The sequence below is a fragment of the Prionailurus bengalensis genome, chromosome B3, assembly GCF_016509475.1.
Source record: "Prionailurus bengalensis isolate Pbe53 chromosome B3, Fcat_Pben_1.1_paternal_pri, whole genome shotgun sequence".
Taxonomy (NCBI): domain Eukaryota; kingdom Metazoa; phylum Chordata; class Mammalia; order Carnivora; family Felidae; genus Prionailurus; species Prionailurus bengalensis.
Genome location: NC_057355.1, coordinates 19,336,460 through 19,349,640, shown reverse-complemented (window position 1 = coordinate 19,349,640; position 13,181 = coordinate 19,336,460). Strand labels below are relative to the sequence as shown.

Below are 13,181 nucleotides of genomic sequence, written 5' to 3'. Positions count from 1 at the left end.
GCTCAGAGCCTGGAGCCTGCTTCAGATTCTGTATCTCCCTCTCTCTCTGACCCTCCCCCGTTCATGCTCTGTCTCTCTCTGTCTCAAAAATAAATACACATTAAAAAAAATTTTTTTTAAAAAGAGAAATCTGATCCAAGCCTCCCTTAAGTTTTCTCTTAAAAGGTGGCACCCTGCCACCTCATGGCCAAAGTGAACAAAGGATGCTCTTGGCCCAACCTGTGTCAGCTCACGACTTGGTGATTGAAGCTTCTTGGTTCAAAGCCTTAGAAACTTAAGGTGGGTGAGACCCAAACACTCAGATCCTCGCGACGAAAATGCAAACCTGTGCACACAGAAGTGGGATGCAGTATTTTCCCTAAATTCTATTTCCCGTGCTGTCCTTCCCACACTTTTCCACAATCACACCCTCACCAAAACAGACTCGGGCAGCTTAGGTGACAGCTTCAACTTCACCAACTAAGACGCACAGCCTCTGAGGCCAAGCTTGCTGCCTGCCTCCACCCACAAACCCACGCAAGCGGGTTTCCCACACAGGCTAAATGCGTGGCCTGATGGATTCAGCAAATGGAATTTTCATCTTCAACTACTGATACTGCTTTACTCCAAGCCATTTTGTACTGAAGGTCTGAGAAAGAGAAAGGCCACCCATAGAATTAAAATGAGTTTGGTCCTTAAAGGAAAAAACACGTTTGTCAAATATCCAATTTTATTTTATCATCGTTGCGTTGTTGAACACAATCTGCAGTTAGGGTCGGAATTCCCAGGCCAATAGATTTTTTAAAACCATACCACAGGAGTAAACCTTAAAAGAAGTGAAATCTAATACTATATAGATTTCCATTTCTAAGTACAGTATATTACAGAAGGTTAAATATACCACCTCTGTTTACTTACAACTATAAAAAGATACATTAACTATACCAATTATAAATAATGTAGCATTTCATATTAAAGGCATTATTATACAACAGAAGATTAAGAACCCTCTAATGTATTACTATCAAGGTTAGTGTCTAAAGTTGCTTGAGATAAAATCCTGAAAATTCAGTGTCTGAAGTCAAATCCTGACTTAGCAAGTTGCTGACAGTTTAAGTGATGTGTTAACTGATGCAGAGAAGGTGAATAGCGTATTGCCTATTTCTGACAAGAATGATAAACCCATTTCACATAGGACTTTCTTCATCCGTACACTGCTTTTGATGTCGATTTTCATTGTATTATTGCCCTCCCCCCAATTTAATTCTCAAACATAATTTAATTCCCAAACATAAGCACCATTAGAAAAGTACTAGTTAGTAACGGTAAAAGTATCCAAATAACGCAGTTACGTTTGGTTTTCATTTTTAAAAGCTATCTGGGAACGCTTTAAAACTTGGAATTGCACAGCATTTGCACACACAGGAAAAGAAAATTTCGCAACATGTTAGTGCAGTACTCAGGCCACTGTAGTAGGAGACCCAGTTCTTCCACAGAGTCTGGGTGTTATTTGTTAATTAATCATTAATTAATATCAAAATAGGACTTTAAAAAAGCCAGGCTGTATTTAAACAACGGCCAATGGCCTTTCCAGTTGTGTATGTTTTGCTAGTCTAAAACAGATAACCAAACTGGAGAAAAAGAAAACTACATAGGCTGATCATAAACCATTAATGCAAGGTAGAAATTGATATTCCGTAAAAGCGGAGTGTGGCTCTGATTTGTCAAACACGAGAGTTAATTATCCTAGCATTGGCTATGCTCTTGTAGTGTCAGAGCACTGGGTCCTTAGCAGCAATGGTGACACCAGCGATGTTCTCTGCCTAAGAAAGTGCCTTGGTTAAGGTCGACCGTGACATAGTTTTAGATAAGCATTTTGGGCGCTGATTCGATCATATTCCAAAAGGAACACTGGTTTTTGAGCTGAGTCCCATGGTCAATGTCGAGATGCAGTCCTTGAAGACGCACGCCCATTCACACCCAAGACCTTCAGTACCCTTCCATAGTACTGGACTCCCCAGAACTCCCCACTTTGGCTCCTCACAGTCCTGCTTTTGTTTTTGTTTTTAACTTAACGCTGTTTCTTTCCCACTGAATGCTGGGAGGGGCTTGTTCTGTGGGCAGGTGACCCTGAGGAAGCCACAGGTGCAGGGCTCTGTTTGCAGAACAACCCGGGAGTTTTTCCAAGTTCTTACTGGAGTCAGAGCCGGCAAAACATTTGTAAGTGACCGCTGGATACTTGAAATGCCACTTCCCGTTGGCCACACCCTGAGCCTCTTTACTGTCCCTGGGGACCTGGTTGAAAGGGAAACACAGAAACGGCCAATAGCTCCACCCCCAGGCAGGACTACAATTTCACACACAACATAATGGTCAATAACACAGGAGTGTGAGAGGAAAAGAAAAATCATTCAAATCCAGTAGATGTAAAGTCTCCACAACAAAGTGACCCAGGAAGGCGGGCAATGCACGTTTTCTTCGGCAAGTCTGATCTGCCACATTCGGCTGTCCAACGTTTGAGGCAGGAGCCCGTCGTTCCCTCAGGGGCTCTTGTCATCGAGTTTGATGGTGACCGTTTTCACTTCTGTGTATTCAGCCAGCGCATATTCACCACTGCGATTACAGAAAAGAGGAGAATATAAAATGGGCATGTCACTTAGCCGTTCTGTGGGAACCTGTGTTCAAACGCTTGGTTGGTCACTACTCTGGGGGGCAGTTCGGAGTCTACGCAAAAGGTCAGAACGTGATGACTTTATAGAGGAGAAGCCAGGACTGTAACATCATTACTATGTTTAAGTAACGGGATCTATAAGTTAAGTTTAAATATAACGTTTCTCGGGGGGGTTTCTGGGTGGCTCAGTCAGTTAAGCGTCTGACTCTTGATTTTGGCTCAGGTCACGAGCCCACAGTTTGTGAGTTCAAGCCCCGCATGAGGCTGTGTGCCGACAGTGCGGAGTCTGCTTGGGATTCTCTCCCTTCCTCTCTCTCAAAATAAATAAATAAATAAATAAATAAATAAATAAACGTAAATAAATAAAAGAGATAAATAAGTATCACGTTTTTTGGTGTGTGATGCTTTGGAAATATTTTCAGAAGGAATAAGTGCTTGTCTTTAAAGAACAAAAAGGGATGGAAATAAAAAGGTGGATTCCCTGAGTGGGGAGTACAGAGCGAGAAGAGGGCCTGCATGGGTGAACAAGGAGGGGAGCTGGAGATGTGGCCTGAGGATGTGCAAGGGGCAGAGACATGGAGGGCCTGGAGTTGACCTCAGAGTCTGCAGCTGGGGACCAGCTGTAGGAAGAATAAGGCCAGCCCAGAGCGGTGAGGGCAGCAGACATTAGCACAGCCTGGACACAAGGGGGACCACAGCCTTTGAGTTAGCCTCTCTGCTATCTGTCCCTTCTGTAAGTCTTGCAGAGTCCAGCTGACCCTTCTCGGGCGTCATGGGCCATCCTCCGGGCGGTCCCTCTTCCCAGAACTGAGATGCAACTTTGGACAGATTTAACTGCCTCTCCAACACTTGCTCTGCTGTTAAGCACATAAAAATGTGTACTTGTTGAGGAAAAGAGGTAGACGCAGAGGTGGCCCCTGGAGGCTCTGTTGCTAGGAAGACTTGAGACATTGTCCCATTTCACCCCTTAGATCAGGGGTTCTCAAAGGGTGGTCCCCAGCCCAGCAGCCTCAGCAACACCTCAGAATTTGCTCAAAATTCAGATTCTCAGGCCCCCTACCCTGCCCCTGATATGATGCCCCCCCTTCAAGGTGACCACATCTCAACCCGCTGCACCTGTGTGGCAAAGGAGAATTAAGGTTGCAGATGGAATTAAATTTGCAAATTAAAATAGGGAGGTTATTCTGGATTACCTGCATGGGCCCAATGTAATCACTAGGATCCTTCAAAATGTAAGGAGAAGGAAGCCAGAAGGAAATGAGACTATGGAAGCAGGTTCAGAGAGGTGCAACATTGTTGGCTTTGAATACAGAGGAAGGGGCTGCCAGTCAAGGAATGTGGGAAGCCTCCAGAAGCCAGGAAAGGCAAGAAAACATATTCTTTCCCTGGAGTCCCCAGAAAGGGAGGTAGCCCTGCAGACTGTCAGATTTGGAGCCTCCAGAACTGTATCAAATCATAAATTTATGCTGTTTAAACCACGAATTTTGTGGCAATTGATTGTAGCAGTAACAAAAAAAACTAATACACCCTACTAAAGTGGGATCCAGAAATCTGTGTGTTTTTTTAACGTTTTTAAAGTTTGTTTACTTATTTATTTTGAGAGAGAGAGAGCATGCACACGAGTGGGGGAGGGGCAGAGAGAGAGAATCCCAAGCAAGCTCCATGTTCAGTGCAGAGCCCAACTCCGGGCTTGATCTCACAAAGCCATGAGATCATGACTTGAGGCGGAATCAACAGTCAGACACTTAACCGACTGAGCCACCCAGGTGCCCCCAGAAATCTGTCTTTTAACAAGCCAGGGGATTCTGATACAGCTCAAGCTGGAGAACCACTGGTTTAGACCAATGTAGCTTAAGCAAGTTCTTTGTCTTCCCTGAGCCTCCATTTCATTATCTTTAAAATGGGCATATCATCACCTCCTTGCAGTTATAATGATTGGAGATAATTTAGTATAGAGCACCTCCTATGTGCTAGGCAAAAAATGAATGCCAGAAAGTAACATCACTATTTTGAATTAATATGTCTCTGAGAGTTTTTGGTAGTTCCCTAAAACAAATAGTTCAAGAACCCATGAGAATGAGTGAATTATTTTGTAATCTTTTCTAAACGTAACACAAAATATAAAAGCCCTATGCAGAATGCTGAATTGAACTTTTATAGAGCAGGAAATCCATCTACCCACCCCCACAAACAAATGACAAACTAGAAAAAAATTACGTTCACAATTCTATGTGAGAAACAGTGCTGTTTTCCTTCACATACAAAGAGCTCTTAAAACCCAATTAAAAAAAAACCCACACACAACCAAATGGAAAAATCAACAAAGGGCATGAACAGTCAGTTCACAGAAACACAAACACAGATTACTTAGTGTTAAAAATGCGCTCGATACCCTCACAATTAAAGACAGCCAAACGAAAAGAGGGGAAAGCTCATGTTCCGTGTGGCAGATTACCCAATTTTAGGAATTTATTCTGAAAACAATCTCCCACGAGTGCCTAAAGATTTCTGCACAAGAAAGAACACCAGCATGGTTTGTAATAGCAAAAGCCCTTGGAAACAGCACAAGAGTCCATCATGGGAGACGCTTAATGCAAAGGACGGAAGGGTATCCAAAGCCCATTCTCAAAAGCAAAAAGTAGCTTTCTCTCCCATTTCATTTGAAAACAGTAAAGAACGCACACATGCACACCCACTGCATGCAAAGAAAATGCATAGGGCCTTTGTATTTTGTGCTACATTTAGAAAAGATTACAAAATATTTCTAACAGTGAGCATATTGTGTTGCACTGTTTAAAATCTAAAGTGGGTTGGGGTGCCTGGCTGGTTCAGTCGGTTGAGCGTCCAACTTTGGCTCAGGTCATTATCTCACAGCTCATGAGTTCGAGCCCCATGTCGGCCTCTGTGCTGACAGTTCAGGGCCTGGAGCCTGCTTCGGATTCTGTGTCTCCCTCTGTCTCTGCCCCTCTCTCGCTGGTGCTCTGTCTCTGTCTCTCTCAAAAATAAATAAACATTCAAAAAAAATTTTTTTTAAATCCAAAGTGGTTAAGGATTTATCAACTTAGTAAACAGAAGTACACCAAATGATGAAAGCACGCTGCATTAGCTCATGAACTATTAACTCCAGTATTCAACCATTCCTATAGGATGAAGTACATGAATCGCCTCGTTCTTCCTATTGCTGCAATCACTGCCAGAGTTCAAGTTCATGCTGCTCTTATTCAACCCACTATGGCGTCTCCTAATGGGTTTCCTGCCCAGTCATGACTGTCTTGGCATGCAAAGCCATCCACGAGCCCAGCCATTCTCCTAGTAGACCTCATCATAACGTTGCATGGGGCAGAGACTGGATCATATGCTCACTGCTATGTGCTCAGAACCCAGCACGTGCCTGGTGCACTAAAGGTGCTCATTAAACACCTGCTGAGTGAACCAAGGAACACATGAACAGAATGAATGACTGAACAGTGATGACCGCTAACAAATGGGATTGAAGATCCGTGGCGGGAAGCCTAGGCTTCCCACATGCCTCTACCGTGTGGATTTCTGTTGTTGTTGCTTTCTGTTGTTGTTACTGCACAACAACCAAGAAAACTGCCCAGGAGGAAGAGGACTTGTAGGCTTCAGCCCAAGACCTGCACAGGAACAGCCCCCAGAGGGGCCTGTGGGTGGGCGGCAGATAGCCAGCCCAGTCCAGGCGGCCGGAGGTGGGGAAAACCACGGAATCCACCGTGCAGTGCTCCAGCACAGAGAAAAGGAGAACTAGATGCAACATGAAGACATTAATCAGGAACGACTGAAAATGGAAATTGGTTTGCAAGTCAGTTTCCAGGCTCCCTGGGAATTATGTTAAAGTACTTTATCTAAAGCCTTGGGAAAGTATATGCCAAGGGTCAAAAAAACACATCGAGAAAAGTCCCGACTGTGGCAGGATGAAACATGGGCTGTGCTCCGTGCCAGGCGGGGGTGCTGAGGACCCGGAGGCACAGTCAGAGCAGGGGGAAGGGGGACAGAAGTGACACAGGTGAGGAAAGTAATGAGCAATAGTCGGCATGAGTGAGTGCACACTAGAAGTCAGGTGGGCCCCACACACCCTTGCCACGGCTTCCATATCCAAGGCCGTCTGGTTGGGGGCCCAAGTTCTTGTTGCAGCAGGAAGCTGTGTCTGGCCTCTGGGAGGAGGACTGTGTGGGGTTCTGGGGCCCTCAGCTGTCACTGGTCGAAGGCAGCTGATTAGAGGACACCAATGTCCTGGCTGACTTCATTCCAGGTGGCTCACAGGGGTGACATCCCTGTTGAGGAAGGCCTTGTGGTGTGGTGGGTCCAAGAGTTCAACTCCACCCCTGTCAGTTATGGGCAGTGTGACCTGGGAAAGGCAGGGACCCTCCCTAGCATCCTTGGGTTTCCTCATCCAAAAATTAGGGTAGTAGTACTAGCCATCTACAGTGGACAATGTTTGTGCCCACCTATAATTCATACACTGAAGCCCTAACTCCCAAGGTGAAGGCATTTGGGAGGTGGTTATCCCCACGAATAGGATAAGCGTCTTTATGAAGGAGACTCCAGACAGCTCCCCTACCCCTCCACCATGTGAGGACACAGTGAGAAGACAGCCATCTATGGACTAGGAAGGTAACCCTCGCCAGACCCCAAATCTGCTGGCACCTTGATCTTAGACTTCCAGCCTCCAGAACTCTCAGGCATTGAGAGATCAATGCCTATTGTTCAAGCCCGCCTGTCTGTGGTGTTGTTATAGCCACCAGAGCACAATGAGACACCATCTCATAGATGGTGTGAGCGTGGAATCAATGAACACACGCGAAAGTGCTCTTACAGAGCCTGGCCGACTCTGTTCTCAGCAAATGCCAGTTGTCACCCATACTATGGCTGTTGGGGGGCCCTGACGGGGACGCAGGTGACCCCGGCCCAGGCCTCATGTCTCTCTCGGGCAGGAGGGTGTGAAAAGAAAATGAAGCAGAGACTCACAGAACACAACACAAACAAGCCACTCAGGGGATGAAACATGATTTCTGCAAAGGGTTTTCACCGCCAAGAATTTACTGAAGTTCCCTGAAGGGAAAACCAGCCATAGGAATTAGGATGACACCAATGGATACACTCTACTCAGATGTTCAGATGGTTCTGGCATATTTGCCATGACTCAGAAATGCATTATAGAGAAAGACCAACACAGGGGAAGGGACCCCAATGCTGTGAAGACTGGTCAAAAGCATTTGTTCAGGGAGGGAAGCCAGCCCCGCTGTTTCATAATAACATCTTTATTAAGAATCTGGAAGGGGAGTTGCCCAAAAGCCCCAATAGGGCCCGAGCCGAGGAGAAGCATTTGAGTGCTCCCACTGGAAGATGCCCAAACGAGGACGAGGTAATGCATTTGTATATAAATAATACAAACTGTTTAACTAAGAGGAAGAGCTTGGAGCCCTTTGAGATGTTCCAGGAGCAGCCCTGCATGTTGTCACAGATGGTCCCCCTGGGAAGAGTGATCCTACAAGCTGTTTGTCCACAAAGACTAATAAAACCCCAAGCACCACCACGAAGGATGTGGGAGAGAAGGCATCGTCCAGCTGGAAACTGCAGTGTGTCCACTCCCGGAACGCTCTGTCCAGCCCTGTGTCTGGACCTTTTATCTCAGGCCAGACACAAGAAGGCCTGTCCGTTAGTCTACGCATGGAGTTCATCTTCCCAGCGGGCAAGATGGAAAGGAGCTCTGGAGGAATATGAGTGGGTTTGATGGAACCACAGAGGACGGGGCAGTATGTCTCCCAAAGCAGCACCCAGAAGGAGCCAGAGTAGCCCAGAGTCTGTCCCCAGAGCCTCTGCTGGTGGGGTGGACAGCACCAGAGCCCGACCTGGGAGAGAGCCCATCTTCCCTGCTGAGGGCTGGAGTTTGTGGGAGTCTGGCAAAGAGTGCACTTTTCCAGTTCTGCCCCTGTCCTCACTCAAGGAGCCTATGCCAAGTCTCTATGGAACATCTCCACGTGTGGTGGGTGCTGGGGAGGACACAGGAGCTGAGGCCAGAGGTTGGTCCTGGGGCCAGAAGGAGGGAAGCATGAGAATGAGGGCAGGGAAGGGCAGGAGTGGGAAGGCGGGAAGGAGATGGTGGATGGAAGGGATCCATCGCAGCCCCAGAGGGAAAGGGCCACCAGCCTTCCTGACACAGCTGACCCAGCCTGCCACCCAGGAGCACAGGGCAAGGTCACCGGACTGGAGTACATGTCCCCACCACCCTGCGAATGTAGTATATTTTTTATCCACCTGCTGGTGGGCATGCAGTAACAGAAATACTTACAGTTCTCTGCCATTTCCTGACATTTTAAAGCCACCAAATGGAGCCTGTGCGTAGATGGCATTATAGCAATTGATCCTGGAGGAAGAACAGAAGACGCTCATGATTACCTGAAGAAGACCCACCTGGGGTGCATGCATCTCGGCTGTCAGGCACTTGAAGCAGACTGTTGCCTCAAGAGTGACTTTTGTCTAAGTTTTAATAATGGGAACAGGTTGTTCAACTTCTGTCTTCTCATTCTTCCCACCAGAAGCTAAAATTCGAACATTTTTTTTAATGTTTACTCATTTTTGAGAGAGAGAGAGAGAGTGAGCATGAGTGAGGGAAGGGCAGAGAGAGAGGGAGACACGGAATCGAAAGCAGGTTCCAGGCTCTGAGCTGTCAGCACAGAGCCCGACGCAGGGCTTAAACCCACGAGCCATAAGATCATGACCTGAGCCGAAGTCGGACACCCAACCGACTGAGCCACCCAGGTGCCCCTAAAATTCAAATATTCTCAAGGATAAAGCTCTTCACTGGGATAGGAAGGGAATGTCAAGGGGGAGAAGAAAGGAGAGTGAAATTATGGCATAAGGGAGTAAGATTCAGCTTTGAAATGAGCCAGCCCTGACCTCAAAGTTCTCCTGCTTGGTCATAGGATTCTGGTCTTGTTACCCAGCCTCTCTGAGCCCCCATTCATGTTTATCAGCATTATCTTCTTTACAATGAGGATGGGGCGCCTGGGTGGCTCAGTTGGTTAAGCGTCCGACTTTGGCTCAGGTCATGATCTCACAGTTCGTGGGCTCGAGCCCCGCACCAGGCTCTGTGCTGACAGCTCGGAGCCTGGAGCCTGCTTCTGCTTCTGTGTCTCCCTCTCTCTCTCTGCCCCTCCCCACTCACACTCTGTCTCTCTCTGTCTCTCAAAAATAAACATTAAAAAACATTAAAAAATAAAATGAGGATAATGTCATCTGCAGGATTGCTGGTAAAGCAGGGACTTTCACCCACACTTTGAACAGGACCATGCGCTGCTTTTAGAACCAGAATACAAAATTAAAGCAAGAGGGAGTGAAGTCCAAGGGACAGCACGACACGGTGGTCAAAAACATGGACACCAGAGCTACACAGACACCAGAGTTGCCCAGCGGGCTGTGGGCTCTGCTGTGCCACGTACTAGCTGTGTGACCCTAGGCAAATCACCCAGTCTCTCTGTGTCTCGATTTTCTCATCTGTAACATGGAGACGATGACGGTCCCTGTCTCAGAGGCAGTCATGAGTATCGAGCAAAGCATTAAGGAGGTGCTTCGCACATAACATACAACTAGCATCTCTCTGTCGACAGAAGAGTAATGAAGTTAGCAAGTCAGCAACTCAGGAGAGCCGAAACACGCACACCCTCTACTCACCAGACTGTTCCAGACTCCAACGCAGAAGCCAGCTTCAGGGCCTTGTCGAGGTTTTTTGTGAACACGGCTGCTGTGAGTCCATATTCAAGGCTATTTGCCCTTTTTATCACTTCTTCGATATTTTTGAACTTCAGTATTGGCTGCACTGGTCCAAAAATCTAGGATTAATTGCAAGAATGGCCATGAGAGTCATGTTCGAATGAAGCACACATACTCTGAGCAAACACTGCCTTCGTTTTATGCCTTCTCCATGTACCTAGGGTGCTTACATGCAGGAGAAATGACGACCAGAGGAAAAAGAATGTCCAGAGATCTTTTTATTTACGTGATGGTTGACATCTGAAGGGAAGGATTACAATGAAAAATTAAAATATCAACTGAAAGTATATTTCAGGCTTATGATCTCTTATTGTCATCAGGGCTTCTGAGAAGCCCCAGCCCTTGAGCTTTGGCATAGACCCTGCATACTGACATACACAGAAGACAAAACTTTCCAAGTTTTTCTTGGAGAAAGTTATTGCCAAGGGTGTTTGCAAGGCAAACACACATAGAACTGTGTGCCCCGACCTCTTGGTGGTACATTTTCCATCAATGAAGATGCCATAAAATGTTTCCCTAATAACTCCCAGGGGAGGGGATGAGACAACGTTCCTTGTTATGCAAAATAAAAATAAAAATCCCATAAAAATCTCTAGGAGAAAGTCTGTAAAATACCCCCACAGGAAGGCAGTAATTCACTTTCTCACACGTCCCAAAAGACCACATCCCAGGATCGAACCACCCAGGACCCTAGGTGGGAACCAGTTTCCATCTAGATTAATGGTAAGATTGAAATACAAAGTTAGAATCACACTTTTATGGAGGTCATAAGGAAGTCATATGGAGGTCCACCATTTGCAAAGATGCTCATGGTGGAAAACTTCATAGAGAATTCCAGCCGTGAGGTGTTCTTTGCATCAACACACTTGTCATTTCAGTTCAGTCTAGGGGGAATGAAGGCAGCTTTGGACTGTGAACCTATAGGCAGCAAGAGCCTTCCAGCATGTGCTAACCCAAGGATGTGTCAGAAGACAGAAGAGGGACGGTTGATCCCCAGAGATGTGTGAAAATGGGGGGTTTAGAACAAACTCTGCACCTGCTATACAGTGCTTGGGGTTCCCAAAGGCAGGTAGGCAAGATGGCTTCTCTCAGGACCCCAAAGGAGAGGAAGAAGGCCACAGGAGAAAAGAAAACATTCCCTGCACAAAGACTTCTGGGATGCCCAAGCCCTAGAGAAGACTTCTGTTTGAAAGGCCCAGCCCTCTCCCCCTTCGAGTCCCATAAGAGTCCCCATGGAATGAAGCTTTTCCTGCAGTGCCCAGTACCTCCTCTTTGGCAATCCTCATGGTGTCAGTAACTTCTGAGAAGACCGTGGGTTTAATGAAGAGCCCCCTGTCTTCCATAGCCGAACCCCCACATTCCAGTTTGGCTCCCTCTTTCTTCCCACTCTCGATCAGATCGAGGATTTTGTCAAACTGCTTTTGGTCAATCTGCAAAACACAATGAGAAGTACAGCCTGGATTCCTTCTGGGCAGTGGCTGCCATCTTATGAGTCCAATGGCCTTTCACATGATCAGCTGTCCTACCCCTAAATGTTCTTGCCAAGTCATAAGTCATGGAGCAGATGTGCCTTGTATACAAATACTCCTCTGATGCACACATCTAGGCTCTTCGGAGCAGGGGAGAGAGGGGGAGATAGGCTCTTCTCATCCTCTCTAGGTGTAGGGTTTATTCATATGACTGACCTCTTCCATGCTGTTAAGCAAATCCATGAATGAAACAAGATCTGAAGTGGTCACGTTCTTTGCTCTCCCAACTCTTCGCATCCTGGGAAGGCTGCCAGATTTAGCAAATAAAACTACAGGATGCCCAATTAAATTCGAATTTTTGAAAAGCAATAAATGACGTTTTCAGCATAAGTATATACCAAACCAATGTTTGGTAAATGTCATTTATTGGTTATTTGAATGTCAAATCTAGTTGAGTGCCATGTATGTTATCTGGCACCCCTGCGCCCTTTGCACAGGGCACCATGGATCAGCGTAACAGTTACTGGAATTTTCCATCCATAATGTGGAGAAGTAGGAAGGGAGCTAACCACTGTACCCAGAACCCCCAGAAATACAGCAGAGTAAGCCTGAAGGTGAGATGGATGGGCTGCTTGTTTGTAAGGAGCCAGGTCATCAGAAAGGCTCCACCTTCTGCCACCTTGCGTAGGAATCTCCTGGGCTAGCGTGCACCCTGCATCACTAGCCTAACACTCTGCTCTTGGACATGGCACCCAAATAGCTGTCAAAGGCACCCTTTTTGCGAGACTGTGCTCAAGGGAAGAAGTGCTATCCTCATCCCCAGTAGGCCTTCTTCCCTAATCCATGGATGCCCTGTTCATGGCCATGACCCAGCTGCTAAGTCCCTTCCTCTTTGGCTGAGAGAGACAGAGTTTTGACTGTGATTGGTTTGCGGTAACTGAGATTTTTAGACAGAAAAACTGGTTTTCTTAAAACAACTTTAAATTTAAAAAGAGAAATAAGCAAACCCAATGGTGTATTTGGATGACTGTTCCTGAGGAGCAGGCCGGCTTTTTCAGAACCAGTGGGCACAAATCATGCACATCCCTAGACCAGTCATCTCCTGAAGTGCAGATCCAGTGTTAAAATTCCAAGTTTTGGATCCTTGTACCAGGATAAATTCCAAACAGATCAAAAATTAAACCATGAAAAATGAACGCAAGGAAGTTCTCAAATTCCCTCATGTGGGAGAATGCTTCTGTAAATATTGGGTGTTGATGGTCTTTCTATGA

At 46.4% G+C, this 13,181-nt stretch overlaps 1 protein-coding gene across 1 annotated transcript in view; it reads right to left on the bottom strand.

Moving 5' to 3' along the window:
- Positions 1-691: 691 nt before the first annotated feature.
- Positions 692-13,181, bottom strand: part of ALDH1A3 (aldehyde dehydrogenase 1 family member A3) — a 39,290-nt gene continuing 26,800 nt past the window's right edge. Inside the window, exons 10-13 of the mRNA XM_043554804.1 lie at positions 11,707-11,871; positions 10,343-10,500; positions 8,961-9,035; positions 692-2,592 (exon numbers count right to left, since the gene is read on the bottom strand). Coding sequence (XP_043410739.1) covers positions 2,520-2,592; positions 8,961-9,035; positions 10,343-10,500; positions 11,707-11,871 — 471 coding nt within the window. The 3' untranslated portion in view covers positions 692-2,519. The remainder of the gene's footprint in view (positions 2,593-8,960; positions 9,036-10,342; positions 10,501-11,706; positions 11,872-13,181) is intronic.